The sequence below is a fragment of the Ambystoma mexicanum genome, chromosome 2q, assembly GCF_040938575.1.
Source record: "Ambystoma mexicanum isolate Mex_15411 chromosome 2q, UKY_AmexF1_1, whole genome shotgun sequence".
In the NCBI taxonomy this organism is placed as follows: Eukaryota; Metazoa; Chordata; class Amphibia; order Caudata; family Ambystomatidae; genus Ambystoma; species Ambystoma mexicanum.
Window position 1 is genome coordinate 674,840,609 of NC_090924.1, and position 14,367 is coordinate 674,854,975.

Consider the following 14,367-nt stretch of genomic DNA (forward strand, 5'->3'; position numbering starts at 1 on the left):
CCACTAGATTTCGGCCAATGCACAGCATGTGATCTAAGCAGGTCCACAAGCCTCAAATATATATGAATGAGATTAATACAGGGCATAGGAGCTCAGCCTTCAAGCCGTCATCCCTGGTTCTGCTGGTTCTAGTACATATTTAAGCATAATGTATCACACATACAAAATATTAAAGTGTTAATTTCATGTGAAAGTTAAATTTGCGGTGTGCTGGGTGTTCACTCCTAGTTCCCCAGGTATAGCTCTCACCTACAGGGGGAAATGCCCGACACTGCAGAGCCAGTTGTATCGTCCTGCTATTCAAAACCTTATTTGGAGCCGAGCGATGAATCTATCAGCTTTGTAGCTTTAATGTATTATTGTGGGCTGATCGTTGATACATTAAAATGGCAAACAAAATGTAAATGGATGGTCAAATGTGTTCCCTATCCAATCCCATACTATCCAATATGTGTTTGGTGCTGACCATCAGGTAGAAGGCTTTCCACATATACTAAGGTTGGGGCGAGTCTCTTGGACACTGCTCTTAGTTGTCCAGACTACTGTGTACTGACCGGTTTGCTAGAGTTGATGGCTCCCTAGTTCTCACCACTTCAGTTATTTTATGTTGGGTGCTCAACACCATAGAGGACCCACATATAGACATTGGGGTTATAGTCCTGGTAAAGGCATTACTGTTAAACTGTACATTAATTTCTAAATTAGTTCAACTCCTAGTTTTATATGTGTGTCTTCATTAAAGTACATTTCAGTTTATTAGTGTGGTGTATTTTCTAGAGTTGTGTGTGGACTATTTGTACCTCTGTCGACCTATCCTCACGTGAGATTTCAGCTGTGTCGTTTTGCCCACGTTTAAAAAGGGGTCAGGCTTGCCTTTTAAAGTTTTGGCATTTTCCCTAGGGTTAGTGTTTGTAGCAGTCAGAGCATGGCACAAAAACTGCCTCAACACTGTCTATACACACCTTTACCTCCAGCCTATTGAAATGTGTTTTCATGATGCTCAATGAATTTTAAATAATTAGAGACGGAATAAGGACTGAGCCTCCTCTAGTAATATATTGCCTTCAGGGAAATTGTCATGACACAAGGGAAACCTATGACTGAATACATTTCTACATCAATTTCTGAACATGTCAATCTAAGGAACATTGGAGGTATACAGGAACTCTTCAACATCAGGTCACAGAAAATATACGAAACGAAATAAAAAGGTCAAAGTGTTTACGCAATTTATGCTTAAAACCTTCAACATTGCCATGGGTGGGAATATTAAAAGCCTGTGAAACACAATTGCATCCAAGTGTAGATAACAGTAAGTCCTGCTACGTTTGCTAAAAGAATCTTATTAGCGCAGATACAAGTAGGAAAAGTTGCTAGTCCAAGGAAAGGTTTCAGCAATCTTAAGAATTACGTTGGTTTACCAACAACATTACAAAACAAAAATGACCAGCATAAAACATCACAAAATTATCTTGAAACTTACTATTTTTCTTCCCCTTTATGCTTAGTTGGATATCATAATAATCCTCTATTCTTTCAGACCTATAGTCGACATGCTTGCACTGGATGTAGGACTAAAACGCAAAAGGAGAAAGACAGATTTACTAAGCACTTCAATTGTTAATTGCAGAATTGTGTACATGCAGTACGTTTTACTGCACATAACTATGAATAAATTAAGTTTCTCGCCATATTATCACCAGTAACACCTAAGTAACACCACAAGGAAACGTCTCAATTGATGAGTATATTTCTTGAACAATCAACAAAGAACCTGGTGCAGGCACAGCTCTTAATCCAAACAAAAGCCCAGACCCACTAAAAATTTGAAGTTCAGTCTAATAGAATGTCAGCCACAAAGTATAGAATGTCAGCCACAAAGTAAACGCAGAGATGGGGGTTTAATATAGCTAGTATTCAAGTGATGGCTGTAAGTAAGATTTTCCTAAGCCTTATAGGTAGAGCAAAGAAAGGCTGACCAGACGTGACCGAGGAGTCAAGCTGGTACATTTTAACATTATTGATCACAATAATTGGAAGGTACACACATTCTAAATATATCATTTTTTTAAAGATATGCTGTGATGAAAACTATATAATATAAACCAGATTGCAGTGCAGGGCAGAGACTTTTAAAGTTATTCACATTTCTTCAGTCCAAACACCAGTGTTGGCATCCTTTAGACAATATTCACGATGACTCTGAAAATCAGAAAAGTATGGGCCCCAGCTGTTAAGGTGGATGTCCAAAATCAGCCCTGCGGTAGGCCTTCCTATTATGAACAAGGAAGACACTGATAGGTTAAACAAACCCTACAAGGAAAGGTAGCAGAGAGGCAAGTTTAAGACTTAAGAAGGGTGAGACAGTGGTTTAATGGGTACAACGAGCCTGCACAAAACAATAATTCCAGTGAGGTATACACATTTTATTTGGCCTTTAAAAGGCACAAATAAACCTTTAATCAAATATTGCCCCACACACCCTTATAAAACAGAGCAAAACAAACAGCATAGGAGAGATATAATATAATTGGATTCAATGACCTTTGAGAAACAGGAAGGTACTCGAATACTTTAGAAATGGAAAGCACATTTCAAAATAATCATATAACCGCTTTCTTAGCTGTTATTAAGTCCTGCTCTAAATTGGTTTAGGGACCTTCTGCCCAAAAGGCAGCAGTTCCTAAGTAGATACTTCTCATGTAGTTTTATAAATAGATTGACAATGCCAGTGGTTTTGATAAGAGTCAAAAAGGAAAACGTTATTTACCTGTGACTCCTGTTCTCCAGCATTGCTATCTTTCATGGTTTCACATGCTCATAATTATTCCCACTAAAGCCAAGAATCCTTGGGAATATTAAAGTAGTTTAACTTCAAAGATTCAAATTGCTAGTCACTTTGGTAGCCTATTACTGTCACTTTTGGTCATACTGCCACTGCCAATGGCATTAGTGCTCCTTGTGTCCATCCCTGGTGAACATCTTCAGATTTGGAAGAACATGCAATGAGGCATTAGGAACCAAGAAGAGCCAGAGATAGGTAGGAGGGAGGGTTGAATGATAATCAAAGACACCAATGCTGGAGAACAGGATTCGAGGTAAGTAACTTGTTGCTTCTCCAGCATTGGATTTTTCATGGATTCACATGATCATGAATAGGATTACACAGCAGATTACACAGCAGTACACATCCATTAGCACTGGGAGGCGGCATAGCTCTTCAGAAGCAATTTAACCCACCTCTGGAACCCTCAAATCATGCAAATAGGTTGCAGAGCACTAAATGGCCTACACAGGACACATTCCTGGAATCCCCTTCAATGCTGTAGAATCTCGTGAAGGTGCAGACAGACCTCCACGTAGCAGACCTTCAGATGTGAAGTGGGGAAAACCAGACAGGAACACTGGTAGAAGCTACAGCACTGGTGGAATGAGCCTTTTGCCATCGAGGCAGGGACAAGTTTACAAGCCGGTGGCAATGCGAGACACAGCCAGATAGCCACTTAGAAATTGAAGACTTTGATAGGACGTTGCCCTTGCCCACAGAGCCGAATGAACAAGAGAGTTGTGATGTCTTCCGAACGCTTTGTTGAGTGAGGTAACATTTCCAAGCATGCACGAAATCCAGCAATTGTAAGGCTGGCCAAGTGGGAGTACAAAAGAAAACTGGTAAAAGCAATTGTCCATTCAAGTGGAAAGTTGAGGGAACATTCCGCATGAAGCAAGGATTTGTGCGAAGCAGCACCTTGGATTGGTGTAAAGCCAGATATGCTGTTTTGCAGCACAGCACTTGCAGTTCTCCCACATGCCTGGCAGAAGTAATGAACATGAAGAAAGCTGTCTTCCATGAAAGAAACGGAAACGGGTGAAGAGGTTCAAACCGAGGTCCCATCAATTTGGAAAGAACAAAGTTGAGGGACTCTTGAGAGGCCTCATGTGAAGCCTGCGGTGTGGAACTAACGGGATGCAAACGGACAACATCCCAAGCAGAGATTTGCAATGTGGCTTGTTAGAGGACATTGTCCAAGCCATACTCCACAAGATTCACTGAGGGGACAGCAAGAGATGTCTGTGTTGAGCCGAGAAACCAAAAACAGTGTTCTGGTACGGCAGTATGCATGACTTTGGAATGTTTATGGAAAATCCGAGATAAGTCAGGAACCAGATGCCTGCTTGGCTGAGATGGACTGCCACTGGGGCTTGGTATTTTGTGAAGACTCCTGGAGCCAATTTGAGGTCAAGAGACAGAGGCTTGAATTGATGATACTACAAATCGAAGGAAAAGTCTGTGCCTGCGATTTATGGGGATGTTAGAATTTGCATCCTTCAAGTCCAGAAAGGAGAAAAAGTCTCCTTATTCTAGTTGGCAGAGAACGTGCTGAAGCTGGACCATACAACACTACTACGATTTCAGGAACTTTAGCTGCCAGAGGTCCAGGATGGTCTTCGAGCCACCTGACTTTATCACAAGGAACTATCTGGAGTACACTCCGGAGCTCCGACGGTACAGCTTCTATAGCCCCCTTCTTTAGAATGGAATTTACTTCTTACAAGAGAAGTGGAAGATGTAGCTCTTTTTACGGGGGAGATGAAGGGACATTTGCCCAGAAACACAAAGTTGTTTCCCTGCCGAATGATGATGAACACCCAAAGTGCCTCCTGCGAACGGTTGCAAGATGGTTGGCAATAGTCTACTACTTTTGCTGCTGCAGGGTGCCTAGGGCACATGCAATATCTGTCAGCCTTGATGGCCTGGCCCACTTTCTTTCCAAAGAGGTCCAATTCCTCAAAAGGGCATATCCATCATGTTGGGCTCAGCACTGTAAGAAAAAAAAAATAGAAACCATCCATCCTTGTATCAAGACTGCTCGTTAACCATTTGGGAGAAGCCTGTCTGCTATATCCAGAGCGACAGTAATGACGTGATCTGAAGCAGTCTCCCCTTCGTGTAACAGAGTCAGAGCCTAGTGCCTCATATCAGGAAGAAAGTGTAGGTTAAGACCCATCTTGTATCACAATTATGTCGTACCGTGAGAAGATTCACAATTAATTTTCCGCGGTGGTGGTGGTAATAACCCACTTAACACATCCAGCTGCTACCCTCCTTATCTGGGGGTACCATGCATGGGGAAGAAAGGGCCTATCTTTATACAGCAGCTGCTGACACCAGAGTCAGAAAAGGACATTTATGAGACGTATACGCACCATGTATTTTTTCTCCAGGCTATTTTTTTAACTATCTTTATTGACATTTCAATTACAACAATGCAACAACATTACCCCTCAACCTCCCCTACCCCCGGTACATGCGAGCAGTGCAGCTTGACAGATGGCTAGGCGACAATTAGACAACTACATAGATGTCATGACGAGATTTGAAATGGACCAGCCCCTATCGTAGGCAACAGGAGTCCAGTTCACAGATGACACCAACGGTAAAACAGAACTAAGGCCCATTAGTAATTGCATACCCAGAGTCTCAGGAACTTCTAATCCCCAGCAGTTCTTTACCCGCCAATCCAATAACGGGATTCATATCTGTCAGCCGGTTTCCCACAGTGATGAAGAACCACACTCAACCATCTACGGTGGAGGAGACGCAGCATCCCCACCATCTGGTTGTTTAAGGAGATAATGTATGCATCCAACATCCGTCTATCTCCCCGCCATTCATTTGCAAAGTTCCCCATCTGGATTCCATGTCATTACAATGCAGAACTTCCTCCACCCACTGAGTGACTTTAGGCCCATGTTTCTTACCACACCCCATAGCTACTCTGTTTTGCTAGGATCAGAAGACGACCCATCAACTTCCTGGTCTCTTTAGGTATCTGTTCAGTGTATCCCAGCAAAGCCAACATGGGATCCCGGGTTATCCGGTCCCCCACTATTTCCCCAATCACCTCAAAGACCCGTTCCCAGTAACTATCTCCCCACATTTCCATGCCACATGGAGGAAATCCGCTGCAGCCTGCCCGCATCGAAGGCAGGAACCGTTATGCTGAGGAAAATATTGTTAGGCAGAATCCTGTGCAGTTCCCTTAGTGCGCACTACAGAAGATTAGGACTACAGGTGAGAGCAAAAAATCATCTCCTTTGGTATCAGTCTGTACCACAAAGATTTAGTTGGGAGCTGTGGCTGAGCAGTCAGACTTATCTCAGAGAGGGAGATGAGCAGTATTCAAGGTTTACACAATAGGCCTACAGTACTATGGCACAAGGAAACACTGACGGAAGCTTTGTATTAAAAAGATATATATTTATTTTATACACTTCTAGGAAAACACATTTATCAAGGTCATCAAGCAAGTTAGAAATAAGTCAAAGAAAAATAAACACAATCCCTGGTTAAATTGTAGACCAAGTGAACTAGAGTGAAAAATGAGCAAAACGGCACGGTGAAAACCACACACAAGGGATACTCTAGCAATTTCTCACAAGGGAGGGAAAGCACAAGTTATACAGAAAAATCTTCTTACACACCCTGGCAACACTTCCCATAAGCTTGTGGGCCAGTTTAAGCAATACAGTGCATCAGTATAGGAAATACTCTAATGAAAACTGAGCAAAATGGCATTTCACAAGTTTTAAAAAGGGGAAGTAAATGGTAGTTATAAGAAGTAGGTGCACCAACACAGTTCTAATGGAGAAGCAATCTAAAGAAGGCAGTTCTAACAAATGTAACCAGAGTCAGTAGGCCTGTGGAAGAGTCAGTGGAAGAGTCAGTGGTACAGGGCAAGGGCCCAGGAGCAAAATGTTCTTGTAGAAGCAGTCAGGTCTTCGGTTAACTATTTCGAAAAGGTGGATGCAGAAGGTGAAAGACAATGTTAAGAGAGGGGTGGCCAACCCAACAGGTAGGTAAAGGATTTAAAAACACCTTTAGACCTACCGCGAAGAAAGGGCTGCCAGGCAGAACAATGCACCTTTAAAATGAAGAAGTGGCTTCTGCGGTGGCGGTTGTTCCTGGTAGTTCCTGCAGTTCGGGGCATCCAATAGAGGAAGAGGGGCTCTCGTCGTGGAGGAAGGTTTGAGTTACTGCACTATCCAGGGATGAAACCTGCCGCAGTGCTGCCCGACAAATAAAAGGTACGCTCCTTTAAATCGCGGTCTGGGTGGACGGGTGCCTGGCTATCCAGTCTCCAAGTACAGGGTACTGGTGATTCGACCAAGGCAGGTCCGGGAAGGCGATTGGCAAACTGGCTGGCCCCACCAGCTCAAGGGAAGAAGGCTCCTGCAGATGAAGATATCTCTTTGTGTGGAGAGAAGTGGTGAGACGCTGCAGCAGGGCTTCACCGGTGTTTCAGTGGTTGCAGCGGTCTTTGGCTTCTCTCCTCTTCGGCTTCTTAAGTCCAGTGGCGACGTCTTGCTCTTCCAGTCCTCAGGACCGTGCTTTTATGCAAAAAGAGCCCCATTCATACAGCCTAGCTGTCATTCACACAGTGGAGTGGTGATCCTTGGCGGGAGACCCTCCAGCCTATCAGGATAGAGTACGACATGGGTTGCTGAGGCAACCCTGTCCAGGGGCCCTACTCCCCCTCCCACACAATGGACCCACCCCAGACTCAGTGGTGCCGAAAGGAGGGCTTCTCAGCAGAAACCCGCCAAATGGACGAACAAAGGATCCCCGACCTGGGTTAGGAGTTTAGAAAAAGACACGAGAAAGAAGTTATATTAAAGTTCTGGCAATAAAAACCTACCAGAGTAAAGTTAATATTAAAATACACTGGCGGTATGTTTGAGGCTGTGGTAGCCTCAAAGGGAAAATCCCATAGGGAAATATTCACGGTCGAAAATTTACAGTAGTAGGCACTGCCACCAGCCAGAAGCTTCGAGAGTGACTGTACGGTACACTCTCGAAAATGAACATAAGGGTAAAACGATTAACCCTTCCCAGTACTTCCATAGGAAGATGGGTTGTACTGGTTTAGTTCAAAACAATTGACTAGTAAAGTCAATGGGGACTTTACATGCCCTGGGAGACAGTCAGTCCCAGGGTATGGAGTCTATGTTTGGGGGTCGCTACGACACCCGTGTCACTGCACATAGGGTGCTGTGTAACACATGTGGATAAAGATGGTTCCTATGGAGGTGAGAGAAACCCCATAGACAAATACAAAAATAGCCTAGAACACATAGCAAAAAAGACCGAAGAGTGGGAAAAAGAGTCACTCTTACCAAGAGAAAAGAAACAAACCCTTCAAATCCAGCAAAGCTGCTGGGGGACTCTATAGGTAAGGGAAATTAGACATAATATGAGAATTCTCCCTAACAAATATTCTTTCAACTGGGCTGGGGAATAGTAATACTGGTGTAAGAAGTTAGAATGAATTAACTTGAATCTAGAGCAGAGTCAACTCGCAACAGTAACCCCACGTGGCGGCTGATACCTCCCTGCCCAGCGTCTGCTCCCACACCTCCCGTGGTGTTGTCACAGCCACCACCCTGTCCTTCAGAGCCCATGCATACAGTGTGGATGTCACACGGCGCCCCACGCTCCCATGTATTGTCAAATCAAGCATGTCTGTCACGTGCGGTTGTACGGGGAAAGACAGTCTCTGTAGCGTCACCCGTATCCTACAATACAAGAATATATCTAGCGAAGACAGGGCCCCTTCTCTCCCTCAGTTGGTCAGTGGTTATAAACCTCCCATTTGGAAACAGGTCACCAGATTTTAACATACTCAGTCTTTTTTTCATCATCGCTACAAAACCTTTTTCACTGGTCAGGGGGATGCCTGGAATGTATCTAACTGGAAGTTCTGGTGAATACAATACATCCCCACTAGGTTTCTTTTCCAGACGGACCCTGGCCCTGCATGTCAGATCGACCATATTCCGGACCGTACGTGGTTGGCTAGGTGCGTTCAGTACAACTGCTCGTAACAGTGCTGGAGACGCAAGCAATCGTTCTATTTCTACATGCCGACGCTCAGCCACCATTCCATACCAGTAGCGCAGAAAGCCAGCCTGTGCCACTGTATAATATAATTCGAAATCTGGCAAGGCCAGGCCCCCCTCCCGAACGAGTGCCACCAGTTGGTCCCACGAGATTCAAGCCCTTTTCCAGCCCAAATAAAACTAGATACAGCTGAACGGAGGACCCAGAAATATTTCTTAGGCACTACAATAGGCACATTAAGGAATATGTACAGAAACCGGGGCAGAATGGTCATCTTAACTACAGAGAATCTACCATAAAGGTTGAGTGGGAGTGAATCTCACCCGAGCATTGCAGATTTGGTAGACTCGAGTGTGTCCAAAAAAAAAAAATCCTACGGTAGACCACCCCAACCTGCCTGGCTATTTTGAACCCCAGGTATCTGGTACTGATTAGTTCCCATTGGAAGCCCCATTTGTCTTGGAACTGAGCCGTTGTCGCGGTTAGCGGAAATATGACCGACTTACTGGTGTTCACTTTAAGGCAGGATAAGGGAGTAGTTTCTTACCTGTAACTCCATTTCTCCAGCGTTGGTATCTTTCATGGATTCACATGCTGTGAATACTCCCAGTCGTCAGGCTGGGAACCTCTGGTCATTTTAACTTGGTGTTTTCCGATGGAAAACTTTGACACTAGTGTCCTATCAACGTACAAAGTCCCCACCAATAGGACGTAGGGTATAAATAGCCCCGCCCCTGCTGCTTCCTGTTAGGCAGAATCCTATGCAGTGCCCTTAGGGACCACTACACAATTAAGACTACAGGTGGCAATACAAGTTTTACCTTTGGTACAGGCCTGTACTAATAAGTTATAGTGGTAGCAGAGCAGCCAGGCTTATCTCAAGAGTATGAGCAGTAGCAGAGATTACACAAAGGGACCACAATTACTGTGGCTCAAGCAAACACTGACTCAAGGTTTCAGGTAAAAAATAGAGGTACATTTATTTTAAAACCATCAGTTATAAACACAACACCTCTATTAACTAAACAAAACCACACGTCAAATATTCTACAACTAACCAATTCACTTTGTACAGTAAGTCTGAGGGGTAAGTACCCTGTGTTTGAATGTACCGGTGTTATGAACAAAACACGATATCGCGGATACAGTTGCGATCCCTTTTTGACAGTTTGGTCTACTAAATAAACATGTATCCGTGACATGAAATGCTACCGGGGCAAAAGCACACTTAGCACCTGAGATACCCAGAGGGAGTTGGAGGCAAACATCACAGACAATATTTAAGTTAGGTAGACAGTATCGAGAAACTGAGAAACAGGAGTTCAAAAGTCAAAGGGTCGGAGCCAGGTTTAGATGACACCGGAGGCCTGCGCCGAAGATCATACCGTTAAACAGTTCACGATTCCGTATAGCCCAAGAGTACTTGAATATTGTCAATGTTCGGAAGCTAAAGTTATAAGAAGGGAAGACAAGGACGAGCCTTGGAGATGAAGAAAAGGGATTCACCCAGATTCCTCGAGTACAACACAGTACCTTATTTCCACGATGCAGCTGGAGCCCTGGCAGTTGTTCCTGTTGGTTTCCCGCAGACCCACGATTCCTGGAGCTTCGTTGTGAAGGAGGATGTCTGAAGGGGGTCTGCACCACACAGGGATGAAGCCGGCAGCAGCGACAATGAAAAAGTGTGCTCCTTAAAAACAGGAGAGCCTCAGCAGGTGGCTATCCGTACCACTACCGCAGTGAGCAGCGATCTCTGGCTGAAGATGATGAGCTGGTTATCCCCACCAGGCTCAAGGGAAGAAGACTCCGGACTGGATCTTCTCTTAGTCGGCGAAGGGTAGATGGCTCAGGACAGCTGCAGGGCTTCACCGGGACGGGGTAGTTGCAGCAGCCGTCGTTCTCTCTGCTTCTCTTCGGTTCCTTGTAGTTCCAGAGGCGACTGACTTCTAGCCCAAGAAACCTGCCTTTTATGCGCAAAACCCCCATTCACACAGCCTGGCTGTCAATCACGCAGCGGGGGGTGTCGTCCAGCCGGGACAACCACCTCAGCCAATCATGGCAAAGTGCGACTTGACACCTAGACGCCACCAAACATTTTGTAAACGTCCTGGGTGACTACTTTAAACCAAACGGGAGTACCCGAAACTGTTAATCTTTTCCTACGACAAACCGCAGGAGCTTGCTGTGCTTTCGATGCATGGGACTGTGGAAGTACGTGTCCTGTAAATCCAACGGTGCCAGAAACTCCTCTGGCTGCACCGGCCGAATGACCTCAAGAATGAGCACCTTGAACTTCAGGCGTTGCAGAGTCTTGTTCAACGCCTGAAGATCCAGAATGGGCTGCCACTTGCCGTTGGGTTTATTCATCACAAAGTAACGAGAATAAACCCCTGGCCTCTCTCAGCCACCATAACCAATTCTATAGCCCCTTTTTGTAGCCAAAGTACAACCTCCTGACGCAGGATGTGAAGGTGAGGTTGCACGGCATACACTGGAGGAATGGAAACCGGGGAACACTTGAACTCCAGCGAGTGGCACAGACACACCCTGTCCGACACCCAACGGTCCGACGTAATCTTGCACCACTCGTCCATGTGCATTGCCACCCTGCCCCCCAGCAAATTCTCCTGAAGACAGTCATTGACGTGGCTTAGCCAGTTTCCCTTTGGAGGAGGCCGCCTGAACGTCCAGAGTCTTCTGCGCCGACCTCCTATACCCCCGGGAGTAATACCGAGACCGACCGTAACCCCGGTCTCTATTGGAATTAAACCGGGCATTCCCGAAGCCCCTCGGAACTCTATTGGAAGTAAACCGGGCATTCCCGAAGCCCCTCGGAACTCTATTGGAAGTAAACCGGGCATTCCCGAAGCCCCTCGGAACTGACGAAAAAGAGCGCCCATTCTGCAAAGCTCCCAAAAATGTAGCAGTCTGAGTCCTCCTTCATTCCCTTGAGGGCCTCATCAATTTTCTCACCAACAGCTGCTCCCCCTCACAGGGCATGTCCAGAACCTTATAATGCACCTCAGGCCGAAAGTCTGGGCACTTAAGCCAGGCTTGGCGGCGCAGCACTATGCAGTTGTTAATCTGCTTAAAGCCGGAATCCACTAGGTCAACGGCAATATATATACTGATTGGAAGCTTCCTCCCCTTCACGCACCAAAAGCATGCCAGACTTACAGTGCTCCTCCGGCAGATGTTTCAAAAAAGGTGCTAGCCGATGCCACATCTCACGATCATAGCATGCCATGATCGTTAAGGAATTGGCCGCTTTCACTGTCGTTGCCCCAACAGTCAAAACCTTCTTCCCAAAGGCATCCTGTCTCCTGGCGTCACTGTCTGGAGGAGTAACACTTGTGCCGACTATGGGCTTTATGGCTAGCCACCGCCGACACCACAGACTCCGGAGTGGGTTGCGACACTAAGCACTTCAAGGTAGAGTCCGGGGCCTCAAACTTCTTCTCCAGCCTCCCTTTGACAGCCAGTTCCGAAAAGGGATGTTGCACCGTGCGCAGACCCTCCTGCCACACGTGGTCAAGTATAGGCACGGAGAATACAGCTTTCCATCTCTTGCCCATGTGGTCGAACAGGAAGCACTCCTTCCGCTTTTCCTCAGAAGTCAATCCAAATTCTACACACGGCCTTAGCCATCATGGCATGGAACTCCCCCACATCGGGAGGGGATGGTTGCGCCAGACTACGAGACTGTTACACCTCCCCGTCCGCATCCCACACCGTGTCCCTCGTCGGTGACAAAGAGTCAGTAGACATGGTCTCTCGAGGCCCACTGTCCGACTCAGACAGCTCACCCTTCTCAGGGCAGGAACGTGGACGATCTTCTCTCCACGGCAGAGGCAACCCAGCCGTAGCCAACGAACGTGGTGCAACACCAGTAGCGTCCACGACAGGCCCCACTGGAACCACATTCAGAGGGGGCAATCTGAAATCCAGCTGGCCCAACAAGGATTGCAGTGCAGAGAGAACCTGGAGCAACAACATAGCCTGCGGGTTCACCAGTGGTTAACTAGTCTGACCAGCCCCAATGGCCCCCCCGACGTCAAAGGTCCAACACACTGCAGCCCCAAGGCCGACGACCCCAACACCAGCTCACAGTCGTCGTCCACCTCCAAGGACACTGAAAAACAGCCGCCTCATGAAATAGAGTGGCGTCCGGCATCAGCCAGCCACACGTCACTCGTCGGCACCAATCAGTCAGAATACATCCTAGACGAGGAAAGCATCAGGCCTTTATCAAACCCTGCCTTCGCCGGAGCTGATGACCCAACCGTCGACAACTGTATCGTAGATGGCAGAATAACAGTCGACGACACAACCCCCCCCCCCCCCCCCCTCCGTCGACACGGATGTCGTCGGAAACCGCCAACCTGCAGTGCAGATTTCCCAGGCAAACCGGCCTGCTTAGCAGTGCTGGACCGGTGCTTAGGACACTCCCTACTAGAGGACAACTTGTGATGGTCCCCTGAAGAGGAACGCTTCGACGACTAGTCTTTCCCTGGCCTTCTCCAGAGACGCAGACTTCTCGGGCCTACCACCAGACCTCGGGTATGGTCCAACCGACCATGTTTGGACGAAGCCGCCCCCTTCGACAGTTGCTTACTCGGAGAGGTTCCACCACTCTTCGCAACCTCCGACCCAGGAGCAGGACGAGATTTCTAAGCTGGAGGCTTGGCCGACGCCGCCCGGCGATGATCCGCCACCTGTACAGGCCGCTTAGATGACAAGCGCCGGACCGACCCCACCTCTTAGGCGGCGTAGGAGCCATCATTTAGCCAACAAACCAACCGACGATTGTGGTTCTTTGTTTTAGAACCTTAAAACCTGTACAAATCCTGTAAGAGTTGGCAGAGTGATGGGGGTAAAGGCAGTAGATGCAGTCCATATGCCCATCCCCCCCCTCATACACCTTGTTAGGCAGAATCCTGTGCAGTGCCCTTAGGGACCACTACACACAAGACTACAGGTGGCAATACAAGTTTTACCTTTGGTACAAGCCTGTACGACTATGTCAAGAGTGGTAGCAGTGGTGGAGCAGCCAGGCTTATCTCAAGAGTATGTGAGCAGTAGCAGAGATTACACAAAGGGAACACAATTACTGTGACTCAAGCAAACACTGACTGGTTTCAGGTAAAAAAAATGTAAGTACATTTTTAAAGCATATGTTATAAACACAACACTTCTATTAAACTCAAATAAAAACCACACGTTAAATATACTACAACTAACCAATTCTCTTTGTACACTAAGTCTCAAGGTAAGTACCCTGAGTTTGAATGAACCGGTGTTACTAACAAAACATGTTACCGCGAATACGCTTGTGATCACTTTTTGACAGTTTGGTCTACTAAATAAATGCTACCGGGGCAAAGACACTTAGCACTTGAGATACCCAGAGGTAGTTGGAAGCAATAATCACAGGCAATATTTTGGTTAGGCAGGCAGAATCGAGAAAC

General features: G+C 46.4%; 1 protein-coding gene across 4 annotated transcripts in view; it reads right to left on the bottom strand.

Annotated features, from left to right (window-relative positions):
- Window positions 1–14,367, bottom strand: part of USP7 (ubiquitin specific peptidase 7) — a 2,259,762-nt gene that overhangs the window by 1,205,620 nt on the left and 1,039,775 nt on the right. For all 4 annotated transcript variants that reach the window (XM_069647850.1, XM_069647849.1, XM_069647847.1 and 1 more), the window contains exon 10: window positions 1,484–1,574. In XM_069647850.1, the coding sequence (XP_069503951.1) occupies window positions 1,484–1,574 (91 nt within the window). The remainder of the gene's footprint in view (window positions 1–1,483; window positions 1,575–14,367) is intronic.